At 39.4% G+C, this 21,198-nt stretch overlaps 1 protein-coding gene across 1 annotated transcript in view; it reads left to right on the forward strand.

Moving 5' to 3' along the window:
* PHF21B (PHD finger protein 21B) overlaps positions 1-21,198 on the forward strand; it is a 292,696-nt gene that overhangs the window by 88,955 nt on the left and 182,543 nt on the right. Inside the window, exon 2 of the mRNA XM_053719698.1 lies at positions 7,040-7,318. Within this exon, the coding sequence (XP_053575673.1) occupies positions 7,040-7,318 (279 nt within the window). The remainder of the gene's footprint in view (positions 1-7,039; positions 7,319-21,198) is intronic.

Below are 21,198 nucleotides of genomic sequence, written 5' to 3' on the forward strand. Positions count from 1 at the left end.
ATTCTTCAGATTTCAGCCTTAACACCTCGTGTGTGTGATTAAAAGAGGTTTTGGCGGCTTTGGAGCGACTTCAATACGTCTGTTGTCAATCCCTAAAGAATCTAGTGAACTTTATAGGTACTAGGATTCCTCTGTGGCACTTTTTCCTGTACCAAACCGTTATGGTGTTTTTTTTTTCTCAGGAATGGGAGAGCTACTCGTGGAGTTTTCCCTGTAATTGTCTACATTAAATATCCTATGCATGGAGCCTATAGTAGTAGGGCATTTCTACTATGGCTAAGAGAAATACGTTTTCTAGAGAGGATAGCTGTTCCTTCAGGATTAATGGTCTAAGCTGAGTCAAGTGCAGCATTTTATTGGTGCAACGCCTTGTTTGTTCCAATTGGTAGGGACTCCTTTAAGGAGGAGATTCAGAACAGAATTAAGACTCTTAAGCTAGCCAATTCCTTTATTTCTGATGCCACCATGCAAGTCTTTATGCAGGGAGCCAAGATATTTATCTTGGTTGTGCTAGCCTGCGGGGCTTTCTGGCTATATTCATAGTCGGTGGATTTTTCCTCTGCATCCAAGCTTCTGGTGTTTCCTTACAAGGTTAAGATCTTGTTTGGTCCGGATCTGACAGGTATAATTCTGATATTTCTGATAGTTCAAGTAGAAAAAAGATCTTTTCTACCACAGTACTAGATATATAGACCTACAGGAGTTTTGCCCCAATCTGGGATGGGTCAAGGTGGGGGGCTGAATCTCTGTCTTCAAACATGGATACACGATGTCCCAGATAGGCTGTGGACAAAGTACCTCAGTGTTACTACATAATAGTCGTTCCTTTCAATTTTATCTGCAGCCATATAACTGTGGCTTTTTGTAGTGCGTTTGAGACGTCTCTTCCCTGTGAGTGATAGTTCCAGTTCCTGTAAGAGAACAGGGTGTAGGATTTTATTCATTCCTGTTTGTGGTTCCTGAAAAAGAGGGAATTGTCTCAACAAGTTGTCTTAGTACCGTTTTTCAAATGGAAACCAGTGGTTCTATTCTTCCTTTGGTCTAGGAGGGTCAGTTAATGGTGACCATAGACCTGGAGGATGCATACTTTTAAGTTCCTGATTTTTGCTTTTCCGTCAAACACTTTCAGTGTGTGTCCCTTCCCTTTGGCCTTAACATGGCTCTCAGAGGGGGCTATATTGGCAGTGATAGGTTTCAGGGAATTGCTGTGGTGCCCTTCCTGGATGTCATAAAGGTTCAGGCGCCATCTTTTCAACAAGCAAACTCTCATACAGAGACCTTGTTGTTTTCTTCATTCTCACGAATTAGAATGATTCTGAAAATGAGTTCCCTTGTTCTAACTACAGGGGTAGTTTCTTAGGGACCATATTAGTTTCCCTACTTATATTTTTGACAGGTCAGTAATTAGAGTATTCTTTCCTCTTGCCTTATTCAGCACTCTGTTTGGCCCTCCAGTGGCTCAATGTATGGAGGTAATATTCTGATGGTTGCTTCATTGGACTTCATTCCTTTGATCGATTCAATCTGAGAGTCTGCGATCATGCAGGACCGGGAATCTTGGGGCTCTGTCTTGGAGGATTGATCTGGATCTGTGACTTGAGATTCTTCCCTGTGGATCAGAGAGAGAGCGCTCGCTTAGCTTCGAGAGTTAGCGAGATCGTTGACCTTCTCCAGAATATTTTGGTTTCTCAGGAGCTTCTGTCTTGGAGCACATACTTCCGGAGACTTTCCTGAGTGATAGTGTCCACGGTCGCTAGCCCGTTGGTTTGGTGACTATGGACTTGGGCGGCGTCTGCTCTCCACATAACCTTTGTGAAGTTGTTACCTTCAATGCTCCGATGGCTTGGCTTCAGTCGCCTTATCTGCTGGTCAGTTTTTAGTTTAACATTTTCATCTCAGTGATTACATTAACCTGCCTGGGAGGAACCGGGAGTTCCATTGCCATGACTTGTTCAGTGGGCAGACGCTCACTTTCATTGCTTATCCATTTTTCACTTTCAGGAGTGAATACTGGGAGTAGAGAGTTCCTCGGGCCTCTCTGATAGATGCTCTGGCAGTCCGTTGGGATTTCAGGCTGGTATACCAGTTTTATTTTGGTTGCTTTCCTTCCACGAGTCATTGCTCGTGTCCACAGGAAAGAGTGTCGGCAATTCTAATAGTCTCTGCATGGCCTCACAGGATCTGGTATGCGGACCTAGTGGAAAGGCCATCTCCTCTACCTTGGAGACCTCCTCTGACTTCTGATCAGGGTCCCTTCTTTCATCTAAATTTCATTTCTCTGAAGCTGTCTGCTGGGAGATTGAATGCTTAATTTTGTCTAACTGTAGTTCTCCGAGTCCGTCATTAAGACCATGATTCAGGTTTGTAAGCCTGTTACGAGGAAGATTTACCATAAGATATTACGTAAATCTCTTATTGGTGTGAATCCAAGGGCTACTCTTGAAATAGGGTCAGGATACTTTGAAGTTTGTCCTTTCTGCAGAAAGGCCTGAAGAAAGGTTTTGTCAGTTATCTGAAGGGTCAGCTTGCTGCATAGGCGTCTGGCGAACACGCCAGATATGCAATCCTTTTGTCAGGCCTTGGTTAGTATTGGGCCTGTGTTTCAATTTGTTGCTCCTCTTAGGAGCATTAACTTGTTCTTAAAGTTTGGCAGTAAGCTCAGTTTGAGCCATTGTATTCCATAGATATTTAGTTATCTTGGAAGGTTGTTGGAACTCTCAGATTTGCAGTGTGATTCGCCGTATCTTATCTTTCATGCCGATGAGGCGGTTCTTCGTACTAAGTTAGGTTCCTTCCTAAAGGGGTTCGGAAAGACATTTTAATCAGGAAATTTTGGTTCCTGCTCTTGTCATAGTTCTTCTTTTCTGAAGAAAGTTTGTTGCACAACTTAGAAGTTATGGCAAAGTTTGATTTGTCTTGCTAAGGTTGTTTCGGACAGAAATATCAATCAGGAAATTGTTGTTCCTTCTCTGTGTCCTAATCCTTCCTCTCACAAGGAGAGGTTGTTACACAACTTAGATGTTGTGCGGGCTCTTAAATTCTATTTGCAGGCTTCGAAGGACTTTCGTCAGTCCTCTGCATTATTTGTTTGCTTTTCTGGAAAAGGTAAAGGTCAGAAAGCTACTGCTGCTTCTTTCTCTCTGGTTGAGAAGGATTATTCGTATGGCATAAGAGACTGCTGGACAGGAGCCTCCTGAGAGAATCGCAGCTCATTCCAGTAGGGCTGTTTCTTCTTCTTGGGCCTTCAAGAATGAGGCCTCTTTGGAACAGATTTGCAAAGCTGCGACTTGGTCATCTTGCACACTTTTTATTCTAAATTCTATAAATTCTATATTTTTGTCTAAACTGAGGCTTCCTTTTGGGAGACAGGTTCTGCAAGCTGTGGTGCCTTCTGTTTAGGTTACCTATCTTGTCCTTCCCTAATCATCTGTGTCCTCTAGCTTGGGTATTGATTCCCAACAGTAATTGATGATTCCGTGGACTCACCGTGTCATAAGAAAGAAAACAAAATTTATGCTTACCTGATTTATTTATTTCTTGACACAGTGAGTCCACGGCCCGCCCTTATTTTCAGACAGTTTTTTTTATATAACCTCAGGCACTTCTACACCTTGTGTTACTTCCTTTCTCTCTTTTTTTCCTTCAGTCGAATGACTGGGGGTTGTGGGAAGGGAGGTAAAACTTAAAAGCTTTGCTGTGGTTCTCTTTGCCTCCTCTTGCTGGCCAGGAGTGATATTCCCAACAGTAATTGATGATTCCGTGGACTCACCTTGTCAAGAAATAAATTTATCAAGCAAGCATAAATTTTGTTTTTTAACTTTATTACCAAGTAACCAAATACTTTTTTGAATGGAACATTGTTTTTTGTTCATGAGCAAAACACACAGAAATTACCCAGTGCCATGTAGGATAAAGTTAGGAAACAATGGTCTAGTTTCACTAAGAATTACTTCACCTGTCTTTTTTTAGCCCTTTGCAATTGAGTATTCTTGTAATTTTTCATGTTATGAAACACTTAAAGGGACAGTTTACCAGAAATATTTCTCGACTTTGTTTCCAACCTTCCATTTTACCTGCTGGGAGTGTTTACAAATAGCTCCTTTTACTTTATTTTGGCATTTGAAATTGCTGATTTTCCTTTGGTATCCCTACCTATAATGAAACATTCCAGTCAAAATTTAAATGCACACAGATGAATTGCATCTTTGAATAGAAACATATTTGCAATATACATGTATTAGCAAAAATGCTTCTAGTAAAAGTTATCACTTCTTTAGTGTTAACATGTTTCTCTGCACGTGCTTGTGAAGCATAGCTAGATATTGTCGCTGTACCCACATTTTAAATAATGAAGCTGCTCAGATCATCACTGGGACTTGTATCATGTCAGCAATGAGCAAATTGAGTAATTACCAGATGGTACCAGCACCTTAGGCTCTCTAAGCAAGTGCTGTGTTTAAAATGCTGGTGCACGGTGCATACTTAAATACACTTTTGAAACAGCTATAGCTTTTATTAGAAGCATTTTTGTTAATACATGTCTATTACAAAATTGATTATGTTCAATACCGAAAGGCATCCATGTGGTTTAAAATTTTGGCTGGCATATCCCTTTAAGTATAGGTTAAAGAAAACCTGTGTAAGCATAGCCAGCAGGAGAAAATACACTCCCAATAGGAGGTGGAAGATATAAGCAATAACATGTTCATGCTCAATAGTTCTAAGTATTGGGCTTTGGTTTGCAGAGATAAAATAAAGAAGCATGTGTATATGCAGATAGTGATAAATTAAGGATACCGTATTTTCCTGTAAGCTTAACCTATTTTGATGGGCTTTGGTTTCAAAGATCAAAACCAGGTATTTAAATTACAAAAATAAACAATTTCTCAAATTTTATACAGCTGGTATAACAAGTCACTGGAAACAAATTAAAGGGACATAAAACCAAAAACAATTATTTTAGGATTCAGATAGAGCATGCAATTTAATAAAAATAATAATAATAATAAGAAAAAAAACAGGACTCGGAATACGGGATTTTATATAGGTACATTAAACGCAATACATTTCATGCTTCTCCTTATACTTAATGGCGCTGCCAGTAGCGCTGTGTAAAATGTTGGTTCTTTTATTTATAAATAAATGATAATCAAATAATAATATACATTTACACAGATTTTTGTGTTTGTTCTTTTTCTAACACATTTAGTTCTGAAAGACATATTTTCATGATTTATTTCACAAACAAATTCCAGGTTTTTGCATGTCTAAAAATAGCCCCTTAGCCATACATTTAATTCAAATATTGTAAGACTGAAAAAGATGGCATGGAATAATATTAAAAAAAAAATAAAAACTCAGTAACTAACTAAAGGGACATAGTATTTTTTTTCTATCACATATGAAAGACTGTTCTAAATAAAGTTTTTACGATGTTTAATGTTAAAATAAGAGAAACAATTTTTTTTGTGGTTGGTTACCGTGTGTAGAAACGTCAGCATATGTAAACGTTTCAGGGGTGCGCAAGGAATACAAACATGTGGGCATTATGATGGACTTACAGTATTTACTTGCTGCACGCTTTGAGTGCTACTGTACTGCATTTAGCTTGATGTTGAACAGAGGCATAAAAATGTTATTTTAAAAGCATTTTTTTTAGTTGCTGCCCAGCTGCCTTTACTAGCACAGCTGTTAGTGCTACACTAGCAGACTGACAGGGGGGGTGAGTGGAGAGAGAATGTTTTTCTGGGGTGTAGGAGAAAAGTAACAATATTGTTGAAGTGAGATTCTGTCAATCAATCAATAAGTCACTGAATGGGGTGATAATTCCAGGAGAAGCTATTAGACTTGTCTTAACTCAGCGTTCTATGATGACCCACAACTAAGAAGCTTCACCATCTGCACTACACAGTTCACAAGAAAAGCTAACCACATCTAACTGCATGGCATTCTGGGTCATGTAGTTCTTTGCCGAGTGGCCTAGGAAGTGTAGCTGCTAATGGCACTTGGGGGTCTAAAACACATATATTCCATCTTGACAACATGTGAAAGATATCCTAAAAGGACATCAAATGTGAATTATAAATGCTCTTCATGGGTTTTCAAACTTGCCTTAAAGTGATATGAAACCCAAAAATGTTATTTTGTGATTTAGACAGTGCATACCATTTTAAAAAGTTTAAAATTTACTTTTATTATCAAATTTTGCTTTGATTCTAGGGTATTCTCTGTTGAAGAGATACCTAGGTAGGCATCTGGAGCACTAAATGGCAGGAAATAGTGCTGCCATCTAGTGCTGTTGCAAATGGTTAACATTTTTGTAAAACTGCTGCCATATAGTGCTCCAGACACGTGCAAGCTTACTTGTAATGCAAATATTAAGTGGCCAAACAGTTACACATATATTACTTTATTAAAAAAAAGGAAAGTGTAATTTAACTTAAGGCTTGATGGTATTGTTCTTCTTGGTTTACTGCTATATTTAGCAGAGATTTTAAATTAAGCAGCCATTATGAGGACATCCTATAATTTTATGAAAAAAAAAATGTGACATTTATGGATTGCTTTGACCAACAGCTATTCTAATAAATTCCACAAATATACAAAAACATGTATTCCCTTTTTAAATACAATACAAATACATTACTGATCATGCTTAGTAGATTAATTGGTCTCAGACAGTATCTGAGAACAGTATGGTAAGCAACACCTAGGGGGAAAAAATCTTTATAAGAGTAAAATCAGAATCACCGTTTGTTTGCCTCGGAGTAATTTCATCAAGAAGGATTTTAGCTGTGCATTGTGGATATGCCCACCTTTGTGTGGGATGCTGAGCTGGCTGTCTTGATGGACCCTTCTCCGTATGCTGTATATGATAGCAGAAAAAAAAAAAAAGCCAGATGGTGTGGACTGAATGTGAACGTTTGCCTTTACTCGTTTCTCTTTTGTGGATATTCTATAATATAGCAGATTAGATGGTGCAGAAGGAGGTGCTTGAATAAAGTCTGATCTAACCTCTCAATGTTTCTTTCTCTTATAGAAGCTTGCAGTCCGGAGCTGTCCTGTGGCAAGTGCCAAGGCCATCCCTCTCATCAAGGCACCCAGCAGCCAGGGCATCTCAATCTCTGTTGTTCCAGCCAAAGCTCCTGTCACCATGGTTACTGCACACCTGAATGGGCAGAAAACATCTACGGTCTCTGCAACAGCGCACACAACTGAACCTCTACAAGCTTCCCCAATTAATCTGCAAACTAACAAACTGGCAGGTGGAAATTTAAATATTGCAACAAGAAGGGTGTCAGAGATGTCCCATGTGCAGGTAAATACACTCCTTGAAGACAGCTGGAGAAATGTCAGCTTGTCGTTTTGTTGCTAATTATGTGGAATACAGAAAAGCAATTGCTGTTAATACCACTAGAGGTCATTATGTGCACAACACAACTTTTATTATGATGACATTCTGTCAACTTGAAATTAAATAGTTCAACTAGTTAACTATATTTATATATTAATGTTTTTTAAATTTTTATTTGTTCTTTGTAAACCGTGTGTATCCAGTATGAAAAGCATTTTACGCCATCTAATATATAATACTTACAATGGTAGTGGACATTTAAACAATAGCTATTACTATATCATTACTTAATGCAAATAAAAAAAGAAAGTATAGTGTGGTGTACTACTTTTCTAATTATAAGGATTCCGTTTATTGGGTATCATTAACATTAGGATGAAATATTTGTCAGCAATATATAGAAAAACACTGAGGTTCCTAGGAGTTCTGGAAGATGTATATAGTTTCTTAACCTAGTTACATCATATACTAGAATGTGTTAATGTTTTATTTTTTTCATGAAAAATAAATAAACCTTTCAAATAGTGTTGTTTTATCCACTTCTATGCACATGGCGAGGCGGGGGATCGCTGATGAAAATCTGTTTTTAGGGATTGTTGGTGGCCTAGTGGGCGGGACTCCCAGGCTTCATAGGAGTGCTGGTGACATCGCCACGTATGCAAGTGGGGACTTCAAAAAGGGGGCAAAACCAGGGAGCACACTGCAGCTGAAAAAGAGCTGGATGGGGGGAGGTTCTTCAAACCCCTCAATCGCAGCTACAAACATCCGAGACCCTTGATTTGAAAGATAACCCCTAAAAGCCTGTATGGTCACAGCCATTTTCAGTATTTACTAAAATCCCCCCAAAAAAATTATGCTTTTTTTTTTTTTTTTAAAACGTTTTTTTTCTGCAGCTATTTCCTATGCCATGAATTATAAATGTAATAATGGTATATTGTGAAAAAAACAATATGTAATTTGTGTGTCACATATTGAAAATTTACTTACAACAGGGTTTAAATCTGGGTAGCAAAAAAGTTCAAAATTAGCTCAGCAATGGGGTGAATAAAGGCTTAGCAGCAAAAGGGTTAAACCACTGTATAAACTCATATGGAACAAAAACCATAAGAGGGATATGTTTGTAAGTTTTTTAAAATGCATATTAATTGCAGAATTAACTTGTAATGTGCAGCAAATAGTGAAAAAAATATTGACATTTTTGCTTGGTATTGGCTTAACTTTTAGTCAGTTGGTCAGTAAAATAAGCTCTGTGGTGTGCCTTTTAAATAGGAAGAAGTGCACTGTTATGTGATAAGTTTTATAACTTCACCATACATAGTTTTTTGTAATAGACAACTATATATTAAATTCTATAGGCTTCATGGTCCTCAAGCAAAATATTAATTCTTTAAGGAGTGCATTTCTGTCACCTCACCGTGAGGGTTGCTTTAAAAGTGATTAAAGAGGCAGTCAACACCGAATTTATTTTTGTTTAAAAATATAGATAACGCTTTAACTACCCTTACCCTAACTTTACACAACCAAAATTATTATATAAATGTACTTTATAACCTTTAAAACTTTAAATTTCTGCCTGTTTTCTAAGCCACTGCAGACCAATTCTTATCGCATGCTTTTTTTTTTATTAGCTTTTCATAAGACTGCTAATCCATGTGGGCAATATAGATAACATTGTGCTCTCTCCTGTGGAGTTGTGCATGACACAGCACTAATTGGTTAAAATGCAAGTTAATAGATAATAAATAAATAAATAGCCATGTGATCAGGATCAGAAGAGGCTTAGATAAAAGGTAATCACAGAGGTAAAAAGTATATTAATATAACCATGTTGGTTATGCAAACTGGGGTATGGGTAATAAAGGGATTATCTATCTTTTTAAACAATAACACTTTTGGAGTAGACTGTCCCTTTAAATTACCTTCATGCATTTTTGTAAAGTGCGTAGTCAGTACAGATCACAGGCTATAATAATACATGTGATGTTATTCAAGTGTTTTTTGAATTCTCTCCTTTGTCTCACTGGAGGTATTTCTTACATATTGCTGCTTGCAAAAATTAAGATACCCCTTTATATGTAGTTCTACATCTAATACAAAAATGTAAATCTCTCTATAGATCATCATTAAAAAATGGATTCATTCTCCTAATGGATTAGTATAATGAAAAAAGTATGACAGCTCTAAGTTGAGATAAGGGTTTAGATGTAGATAATATGCAATGAATACCATGGGATCAGCTGTGCACAAACTTGTATTTCATGCTGTTTTTAGATCAGTTGCCTTAACTTAATCTTAAATCACACTAGTTCCTTTTTAACATACTTAATTGTTGCTCTTTATATGCATGATAGATTATTTTGGAGTTTAATGTTCCTTTAAGTTTGCAAAGAGGTGGTATGTCAACTGTTGCTAGACATTTATACCAATACTGGAAATTAGCAATAGTGCAATAATAAAATACTTTATTTCTTCTGTTATGTGTGATCAGTCCACGGGTCATCATTACTTCTGGGATATAACTCCTCCCCAACAGGAAATGCAAGAGGATTCACCCAGCAGAGCTGCATATAGCTCCTCCCCTCTACGTCAGTCCCAGTCATTCTCTTGCACCCAACGACTAGATAGGATGTGTGAGAGGACTATGGTGATTATACTTAGTTTTTATGACTTCAATCAAAAGTTTGTTATTTTAAAATAGCACCGGAGCGTGTTATTACTTCTCTGGCAGAGTTTGACGAAGAATCTGACAGAGATTTTTTACTATGATTTTAACCGGAGTCGTTAAGATCATATTGCTGTTCTCGACCATCTGAGGGAGGTAAAGGCTTCAGATCAGGGGACAGCGGGCAGATGAATCTGCATTGAGGTATGTGGCAGTTTTTATTTTCTGAATGGAATTGATGAGAAAAGCCTGCCATACCGTTAAAATGACATGTATGTATACACTTCAGTATTCTGGGGATGGTATTTCACCGGAACTACTGTGTTAAAGGTCACTAATCCTTTTAATAACTATTCTCATGTTAAACGTTTTTGCTGGAATGTAGAATCGTTTACATTGCTGAGGTACTGTGTGAATAAATATTTGGGCATTATTTTCCACTTGGCAGTTTTTTGCTTTAATTGTGACAGTTTCGTTTCTCTTCACTGCTGTGTGGGAGAGGGAGGGGCCGTTTTTGGCGCTCTTTGCTACGCATCAAAAAATTCCAGTCAGCTACTTTTATATTTCCTGCATGATCCGGTTCATCTCTGACAGATCTCAGGGGTCTTCAAACTTCTTTGAAGGGAGGTAAATTCTCTCAGCAGAGCTGTGAGAATTCTTATAGTGACTGTGTATAAAAAACGTTGTTTTGTTTTCTTATGTACAAATTTAATTAGTGTTGTTTTTTACTAATGGGAACAAACCTTTGCTAAAAGTTGTGTTGTTTTAAAGTTTGATGCAATAACTGTTTTTCAGTTCATTATTTCAACTGTCATTTAATCGTTAGTACCTCTTTGAGGCACAGTGCGTTTTTTTGCTAAAAAAGATTATAACCAAGTTGTAAGTTTTTTTGCTAGTGTGTTAAACATGTCTGACTCAGAGGAAGATATCTGTGTCATTTGTTCCAATGCCAAGGTGGAGCCCAATAGAAATTTATGTACTAACTGTATTGATGCTACTTTAAATAAAAGTCAATCTGTACAATGTGAACAAATTTCACCAAACAGCGAGGGGAGAGTTATGCCGACTAACTCGCCTCACGCGACAGTACCTGCATCTCCCGCCCGGGAGGTGCGTGATATTTTGGCGCCTAGTACATCTGGGCGGCCATTACAGATAACATTACAAGATATGGCTACTGTTATGACTGAAGTTTTGTCTAAATTACCTGAACTAAGAGGCAAGCGTGATCACTCTGGGGTGAGAACAGAGTGCGCTGACAATGCTAGGGCCATGTCTGATACTGCGTCACAGCTCGCAGAGCATGAGGACGGAGAGCTTCATTCTGTGGGTGACGGTTCTGATCCAAACAGATTGGACTCAGATATTTCAAATTTTAAATTTAAATTGGAGAACCTCCGTGTACTACTAGGGGAGGTCTTAGCAGCTCTCAACGATTGTAACACTGTTGCAATACCAGAGAAACTGTGTAGGTTGGATAAATACTTTGCGGTACCGGCGAGTACTGACGTTTTTCCTATACCTAAGAGACTAACTGAAATTGTTACTAAGGAGTGGGATAGACCCGGTGTGCCGTTCTCACCCCCTCCAATATTTAGAAAGATGTTTCCAATAGACGCCACCACTCGGGACTTATGGCAAACGGTCCCCAAGGTGGAGGGAGCAGTTTCTACTTTAGCTAAGCGTACCACTATCCCGGTGGAGGATAGCTGTGCTTTCTCAGATCCAATGGATAAAAAATTAGAGGGTTACCTTAAGAAAATGTTTGTTCAACAAGGTTTTATATTACAACCCCTTGCATGTATCGCGCCGATTACGGCTGCGGCAGCATTTTGGATTGAGTCGCTTGAAGAGAACCTTAGTTCCTCTACGCTAGACGACATTACGGACAGGCTTAGAGTCCTTAAACTAGCTAATTCTTTCATTTCGGAGGCCGTAGTACATTTAACCAAACTTACGGCTAAGAACTCAGGATTCGCCATACAGGCACGCAGGGCACTGTGGCTAAAATCCTGGTCAGCTGATGTTACTTCTAAGTCCAAATTACTTAATATACCTTTCAAGGGGCAGTCCTTATTCGGGCCCGGTTTGAAAGAAATTATCGCTGACATTACGGGAGGTAAGGGCCACGCCCTACCTCAAGACAAGGCCAAGGCTAAGGCTAGACAGTCTAATTTTCGTCCCTTTCGGAATTTCAAAACAGGAGCAGCATCAACCTCCACTGCACCAAAACAGGAAGGAGCTGTTGCTCGTTACAGGCAAGGCTGGAAGCCTAACCAGTCCTGGAACAAAAGCAAGCAGGCCAGGAAACCTGCTGCTGCCCCAAAGACAGCATGAACCGAGAGCCCCCGATCCGGGACCGGATCTAGTAGGGGGCAGACTCTCTCTCTTCGCCCAGGCCTGGGCAAGAGATGTTCAGGATCCCTGGGCACTAGAGATCATATCTCAGGGATACCTTCTAGACTTCAAATTATCTCCCCCAAGAGGGAGATTTCATCTGTCAAGGTTGTCAACAAACCAGATAAAGAAAGAAGCGTTTCTACGCTGCGTACAAGATCTGTTAACAATGGGAGTGATCCATCCGGTTCCGTGGTCGGAACAAGGACAAGGGTTCTACTCAAACCTGTTTGTGGTTCCCAAAAAAGAGGGAACTTTCAGGCCAATCTTAGATTTAAAGACTCTAAACAATTTCCTAAGAGTTCCATCGTTCAAAATGGAAACTATTCGGACAATCTTACCCATGATCCAAGAGGGTCAGTACATGACCACAGTGGATTTAAAGGATGCTTACCTTCACATACCGATCCACAAAGATCATCACCGGTATCTAAGGTTTGCCTTCTTAGACAGGCACTACCAGTTTGTAGCTCTTCCATTCGGATTGGCTACGGCTCCAAGAATCTTCACAAAGGTTCTGGGTGCCCTTCTAGCGGTACTAAGACCGCGAGGGATTTCGGTAGCTCCGTACCTAGACGACATTCTAATACAAGCTTCAAGCTTTCAAACTGCCAAGTCTCATACAGAGTTAGTTCTGGCATTTCTAAGGTCGCATGGATGGAAAGTGAACAAAAAGAAGAGTTCTCTCTTTCCTCTCACAAGAGTTCCATTCTTGGGGACTCTTATAGATTCTGTAGAAATGAAGATTTACCTGACAGAAGACAGGTTAACAAAACTTCAAAATGCATGCCGCGTCCTTCATTCCATTCAACACCCGTCAGTAGCTCAATGCATGGAGGTGATCGGCTTAATGGTAGCGGCAATGGACATAGTACCTTTTGCACGCCTACACCTCAGACCGCTGCAATTATGCATGCTAAGTCAGTGGAATGGGGATTACTCAGATTTGTCCCCTACTCTGAATCTGAATCAAGAGACCAGAAATTCTCTTCTATGGTGGCTTCATCGGCCACACCTGTCCAGGGGGATGCCATTCAGCAGGCCAGACTGGACAATTGTAACAACAGACGCCAGCCTACTAGGTTGGGGCGCTGTCTGGAATTCTCTGAAGGCTCAGGGACTATGGAATCAGGAGGAGAGTCTCCTTCCAATAAACATTCTGGAATTGAGAGCAGTTCTCAATGCCCTTCTGGCTTGGCCCCAGTTAATAACTCGGGGGTTCATCAGGTTTCAGTCGGACAACATCACGACTGTAGCTTACATCAACCATCAGGGAGGGACAAGAAGCTCCCTAGCAATGATGGAAGTATCAAAGATAATTCGCTGGGCAGAGTCTCACTCTTGCCACCTGTCAGCAATCCACATCCCGGGAGTGGAGAACTGGGAGGCGGATTTCTTGAGTCGCCAGACTCTTCATCCGGGGGAGTGGGAACTTCATCCGGAGGTCTTTGCCCAAATACTTCGACGTTGGGGCAAACCAGAGATAGATCTCATGGCGTCTCGCCAGAACGCCAAACTTCCTCGCTACGGGTCCAGATCCAGGGATCCGGGAGCAGTTCTGATAGATGCTTTGACAGCACCTTGGAACTTCAGGATGGCTTATGTGTTTCCACCCTTCCCGCTGCTTCCTCGATTGATTGCCAAAATCAAACAGGAGAGAGCATCAGTAATTCTAATAGCACCTGCTTGGCCACGCAGGACTTGGTATGCAGATCTAGTGGACATGTCATCCTGTCCGCCTTGGTCTCTACCTCTAAGACAGGACCTTCTGATACAGGGTCCATTCAAACATCAAAATCTAACTTCTCTGAAGCTGACTGCTTGGAAATTGAACGCTTGATTTTATCAAAACGTGGTTTTTCTGAGTCGGTTATTGATACCCTGATTCAGGCTAGGAAGCCTGTTACCAGAAGGATTTACCATAAAATATGGCGGAAATACCTATACTGGTGCGAATCCAAAGGTTACTCCTGGAGTAAGGTTAGGATCGCTAGGATATTGTCTTTTCTACAAGAAGGTTTAGAAAAGGGTTTATCAGCTAGTTCATTAAAGGGACAGATTTCAGCTCTGTCCATCTTGTTACACAGACGTCTGTCAGAAAATCCAGACGTCCAGTCCTTTTGTCAGGCTTTAGCTAGGATCAAGCCTGTGTTTAAAGCTGTTGCTCCACCATGGAGTTTAAACTTAGTTCTTAACGTTTTACAGGGTCTCCCGTTTGAACCTCTTCATTCCATTGATATAAAGATGTTATCTTGGAAAGTTCTGTTTTTAATGGCTATTTCCTCGGCTCGAAGAGTCTCTGAGTTATCAGCCTTACATTGTGATTCCCCTTATCTGATTTTTCACTCAGACAAGGTAGTTCTGCGTACTAAACCTGGGTTCTTACCTAAGGTAGTCACTAACAGGAACATCAATCAAGAGATTGTTGTCCCATCCTTGTGTCCAAATCCTTCTTCAAAGAAGGAACGTCTTTTACACAATCTGGATGTAGTTCGTGCCCTCAAGTTCTACTTGCAGGCAACTAAAGATTTTCGCCAAACTTCTTCCTTGTTTGTCGTTTACTCTGGACAGAGGAGAGGTCAAAAAGCTTCTGCTACCTCTCTCTCTTTTTGGCTTCGTAGCATAATACGTTTAGCCTATGAGACTGCTGGACAGCAGCCTCCTGAAAGAATTACAGCTCACTCCACTAGAGCTGTGGCTTCCACTTGGGCCTTTAAGAATGAGGCCTCTGTTGAACAGATTTGCAAGGCTGCAACTTGGTCTTCGCTTCATACTTTTTCCAAATTTTACAAATTTGACACTTTTGCTTCTTCGGAGGCTATTTTTGGGAGAAAGGTTCTTCAGGCAGTGGTTCCTTCTGTATAATGAGCCTGCCTATCCCTCCCGTCATCCGTGTACTTTTGCTTTGGTATTGGTATCCCAGAAGTAATGATGACCCGTGGACTGATCACACATAACAGAAGAAAACATAATTTATGCTTACCTGATAAATTCCTTTCTTCTGTTGTGTGATCAGTCCACGGCCCGCCCTGTTTTAAGGCAGGTAAATATCTTTTAAATTATACTCCAGTCACCACTTCACCCTTGGTTACTCCTTTCTCGTTGATTCTTGGTCGAATGACTGGGACTGACGTAGAGGGGAGGAGCTATATGCAGCTCTGCTGGGTGAATCCTCTTGCATTTCCTGTTGGGGAGGAGTTATATCCCAGAAGTAATGATGACCCGTGGACTGATCACACAACAGAAGAAAGGAATTTATCAGGTAAGCATAAATTATGTTTTTTGCAGTTTTATGTCCCTTTTAAAACATCTGGTTCGATAAGTGTTTGTGTAGATAATGAACTAAAATCTTTCAAAATTTGTTAGAAATGTTTGTGTGTCCAAAACCTGCAAAGGATGTTTGTTTATATTAGTGAATTAATCTTTACAGCATGTAAGCCATAATTAACCATGATCATTCATTGATTCTTTGTGTTAAATAAATAAAGCTTTTAATAGATACAAATATGCTGGTGTTTTAATCCTTTTGATGTACACTATGACATGTTCTTATCTTCCCCGGGGGTGCTGCTTTTTTTTCTGCTAATCTGGACTACCCACTTAAGCCAGTCAGAGGCCCATGCTGCTAAGGGGCTCCCCAGGTGAAGCTGTGTCAGGGTGATTAAAGGGACAGTAAACACCAAAAATGTTATTGTATAAAAATATAGATAATCCCTTTATTTACCATTCCCCAATGTTGCATAACCAACACTATTATAATAATATACTTTTCTTTTTAAGACACGATGAGTCCACGGATCATCTTAAAGGGACAGTTTACTCAAATTTTTTTAATTTATTCCCAATGATCCACTTTACCTGCTGGAGTGTATTAAATTGTTTACAAGTAGCTCCTTTACCATTATATTGGCATTTAAAATTGTTAATTTAGCATGTGGTATCCCCACCTATTCTGAAAGTTTGTGGCCGCGCGTACCAGCTATAGATAAGCTTTGTAAGCACAGCCAGCAGAAGAAATTACACTCCCAGTGGGATATAGCAGAGATAAGGTAATAAAATGTTGATTTTCCATTGTTCTCTCAAAGTACTGGTGATTGTTTTAAGGACAGATATAAGATAAAGAAGAAGGTATATGTGCACAATGTGATACAGTAATGAGATCTGATTATACCTACAAGCTCAACCCATTTTATTAGGTTGTGGCTTCAAAACACAAAATCAGAGCTTTAATATACACAAATAAGCCTTAAAAAGCTAATTTTCATACCTTTTTTACTCTGCAGTTGGTAAAAAAAGCAATTGTAAACGCATTAAGGGAAAAACTATTTTACAGTATACTGTCCCTTTAATTACTTATGGGATATTCACCTCCTGGTCAGCAGGAGGAGGCAAAGAGCACCACGGCAGAGCTGTTAAATAGCTCCTCCCTTCCCTCCCACTCCAGTCATTATCTTTGCCTACATTAGTGATAGAATGTGGTAAAGTGAGGTGTTAGTATAGATTCTTCAATCAAGAGTTTATTATTTTTAAAGTAGTGCAAGATTGTGCTGATTTTGTTCTAGGGTGTAGCCGTAGTCCATATCAGTCTCTTCAGCAGAGCTTTGGTGGCTTTAAAGCAATGGGAACTTGTGGGACATAATTCTCACTGCGCCTCTCATATTAGGATGCTTCCCTATCTGCTATAGTCTTATGTGAATTTATACACTTTTTTTTTTTTTTTTTTTCAAAAAAAATCTTTATTGAGGTTTTTGAAAACAGTGACAATAGTAACTTAACTTGCATCTATGTACAAATACATAATTGTGCATACGAGTCATAAAAAAAAAAAAAAAAAAGAAAATAGCACTACCACAGATATAGATAATACAACCCAGTTAAGCTTAAATGGCTACCACAAAAGAAAACAATTGTCAACACATTGGTAGGTATACTTAACATAAGGAATTAGAGCTTCTTTAAAGTTATTTGGATGGCCTTCCAACTACTAGTCATGCTACTTATCGACATTGCGGGAAGGAATGTATTAGAATCGTTTGGTAAGGTTACCTAATGCATATATATAAGAAGTAGCAGTCTATGGTAGTGGTTAAATTATGCAAGTGTCTAAAATGGAACCTCATTTTTCTGATATATAATAGAAATGATTCCCTGCTTTATTTTTGTGGTCACTTTTGGACCTGAAAAGTCTAATGAGCGGTGGTGAGGGAAATTAGTTTTTGCATGGCCACTTGTGGGCCTAGTAAGGGGAGGGGATATTCAGCGGGTGAGCACCGCTATGCAAATGAGGGAAAGGGTGGAGGGCGGATCCATATATATATATAGGCAATTTAAGGAACATGGCGGAATCTCTAAAGTTATTTATCTGTGAGAAATGACGCTGCAAATCATATAGTGTCTGGGAGCTTATCACACATAGGAACACGAGAGAGGCTATATAAACTTTGTATTGATAGACCTTCTAACTCATATGGAACATGACTAGAAAAGTGGGCCCCAGAAGTGGTGCTTTACTAAGTATATGGCTGAAAAGGAAGGGCAGGGACTTCTTGAGTATTATAATAGGACTTATCCATTACGTTTGATAGAAGCATTATACCAAGAGGTCCCGTATTATAGATATGTAGATTATATTTTCATATTAAATTAAACTAAGAGGTCCCTTATTATAAATATGAAAATTATATTTCCATATTAAGATGTACCTTTAACTAACATTGTGATTAAACTAGAAGGTTCCTTATTACAGATTGAAAATTATATTTCCATATTAAAATGTACCCTCAACTAGATTGTGTTAGCTAAGAACATTGTGATCTTTGATTCAGCATTGTGATTATACTAAGAGGGCCTGTATTATAAATATGAAAATTACATTTCCGCATTAAAATGTACCCTCAACTAGTTTTGTGATTATACCAAGAGGTGTCCTATTAGAGATATGAAAAACAGTATGCAGTAGCGCGTATAACCAATACATGGACCTGACTCAGAGGACATGAACAACTGCAAGAATAAGTACCACCTGCAAATCTTATAATAATGTTATAGAGTTTTAACTGTGACAAGAATATTAAGCTGGCTGTTATAGCTCCTAAAAACACAGCCATGTATCATGTAATAGTTTGTGGCACAGTATGTTAAATAAAGCTGCATAACCCAGTACTCACAGAAACTTATTTGTATCTACATTGGTTGCCTTAACTCCATTTTACAGTCTACTAATAGGTGGCTATGTTAGAGATTGAATATAGGTGAAGTCTATAATACTGACATAGTGAGCCCAAAACAACCTGACTATTAGGCATTTAAGACTATCTATACAGAAAAAATTAGAATGTAGGGTACTTGTAGGTGAGGAGCTAATAGGGGTACATGTTCAGACATAGTTGAAGCTATAACCTCTAAATAAGATAAGATAGAGCCAGTATGGGCTGTCTAAATTATGAACTACGCAATACTGTATAGATAGAGGCCTCAAGACAATAGTAAGTTAGAAAATAAACATCATTAATGTAATAGCAGATAAACATTTAACTAGAGAATGAACACATAAAATCGAACAGAAAATCTAACATCATTAGGTATATGCGTTCCTGCAGACCACTATATCTAGTATAAGAGCACATCTAAAATGTCAGCCTATGCCTTCCCTAAGCAAAAGGAGATCACAGTTAATAGGGCTTTTCTGGCCTCTGCGTTTCCAAATTTCCATGTACAGTCCCTGAGGTAAAAAACTGCACAGAAACATCTGAGCTGGAATATCAGGTGGGGATCTTGTTATATGTTGTAGTACCGAGATATCCATTTGAGCCATTGTGCACTGTATTATTTCTGCCGTTGCGCTTCTCGGTTGTGTTAACGCTGCGCCCATATTCAGCTTGCATCTTTGGCCCTCTGAGTCGCGGCTGTATCTGACAGGCCCCTCCGAGTGAACATGGGATGTCTCAAGTGGATCCAGATCAACTGCTCCCGATATCTGCTGGACCATCAGTGTGTGTTGAACGGTATGTGCAAGGTGAGGATGTGTAACATCTCTGGTAAAGACTGAGTCGACCGTGAAAGCTGGTGGTAACGGTATTCGCATGGTCTCGGAAGATATTCCCGTGCAGCTTCCGACTATTGACATATCACTTGGGCTCATTGTCACTTGCTCAGCAATAGATGGGTCACTCTGATCGCGTGATGTATCGGTACTGCCATCAAGCTGAGTGAAAGAAGCTTGTATGTGCTCCGGAGCTTTAGCTTTCAGCGTGGTTTCTGGATCCATGTTATATAGGGTATCGTTGGTTGCTCCCTGCATTGCCAGAGCTAATGTACCCGATAAACCTGAATAGCAATGGTCGAGTTGTAGATCAAAGTCCTGTAGGAGAATATACAATATCCTATGTGCCTCCTCCATACTGGCCAGTTGCAGCTTATTATGTGGATCGAAGTTAGCAGTTATATTCGGCGCGCCGGGAGAGGGTGTCAGGGAACTTGCGTATTAAGGCCTCAACAGTCAATGCAGGATAAAGACGAAGTAAATATCGCCAAGTTAGGTATTTTCTTGATCAGCAAGCGTCAATGCAGATGAGTGAGCAATTTTCCACCACTTAAACTGTGTGATTTTAGAAATAAATCAAAATTTTAGGATCTCAAGCTAGAGATCACTAAATTAGCATCTCCTCCCGGCGCTGCCTGGCCACGCCCCCCTATACACTTTTTTTTATTTCTCCACAGGTCTATGTGAGGGATAGGACCTCTCAAGCCTGTGAGCTGCCTTGGCTGTCAGGCAGATGTAAGGTAAGTGCTCCTTTTTTATTCTATACCTTAAGCAGGTGGTTCTAGTGCTATTTGTTCCATTTTTTTGTTGCTGTAGTCCCGGATCGTTCCAGTTCCACAAGTGGGGATAGTAAATTCCGGTTGGCAGGTAGGCACCTGAGGTGTAAGGTTGTCTGAATAGAAATTAATTCATTTTTATTAGTTTATAGCCTTTTTGGGTACGTTTTTTTTACACATGCAGTATAAAAGTTGCACTTTTAAATTTAATGGAACAGTAACGTTTTCTCTTGTTAAGTGTAGTCAGTCCACGGGTCATCCATTACTTATGGAATATATCTCTTCCTAACAGGAAGCTGCAAGAGGATCACCCAAGCAGAGCTGCTATATAGCTCCTCCCCTCACATGTCATATTCAGTCATTCTCTTGCAGCCTAACTAAAGATAGGTCGCTGTGAGAGGTCTGTGGTGTTTTTTAACTTGGTTTATTTCTACAATCAAAAGTTTGTTATTTTAAATGGCACCGGAGTGTGCTGTTTGTTCTCAGGCAGCATTAGAAGAAGAATCTGCCTGCGTTTTCTATGATCTTAGCAGACGTAACTAAGATCCACTGGCTGTTCTCATCTGAGGAGTGAGGTAACTTCAGAGAAGGGGAATAGCATGCAGGGTCCCCCTGCAAATGAGGTATGTGCAGTAAATTATTTTTCTGAGGAATGGAATTGACTGAGAAAATACTGCTGATACCATTGTAAAGTAAGTTCAGCCTTAAATGCAGTGATAGCGACTGGTATTAGGCTGATGAGTGTGTGTACACTGAATGTATTTTTCTAAGGAATGGAATGGACTCTGAAAATACTGTTAATACTGAAATAATGTATGAGCCTTAACTGCAGTAAAAGCGACTGGTAGCAGGCTTATTAATAACAATTCATAACTTTTCAAATGTATGTTCAAAACGTTTACTGGCATGTTAATCGTTTTTTGTGAGGTACTTGGTGATAAAACTTATTGGGGCATGATTTTTACCA

Source organism: Bombina bombina, chromosome 6 (genome assembly GCF_027579735.1).
Source record: "Bombina bombina isolate aBomBom1 chromosome 6, aBomBom1.pri, whole genome shotgun sequence".
In the NCBI taxonomy this organism is placed as follows: domain Eukaryota; kingdom Metazoa; phylum Chordata; class Amphibia; order Anura; family Bombinatoridae; genus Bombina; species Bombina bombina.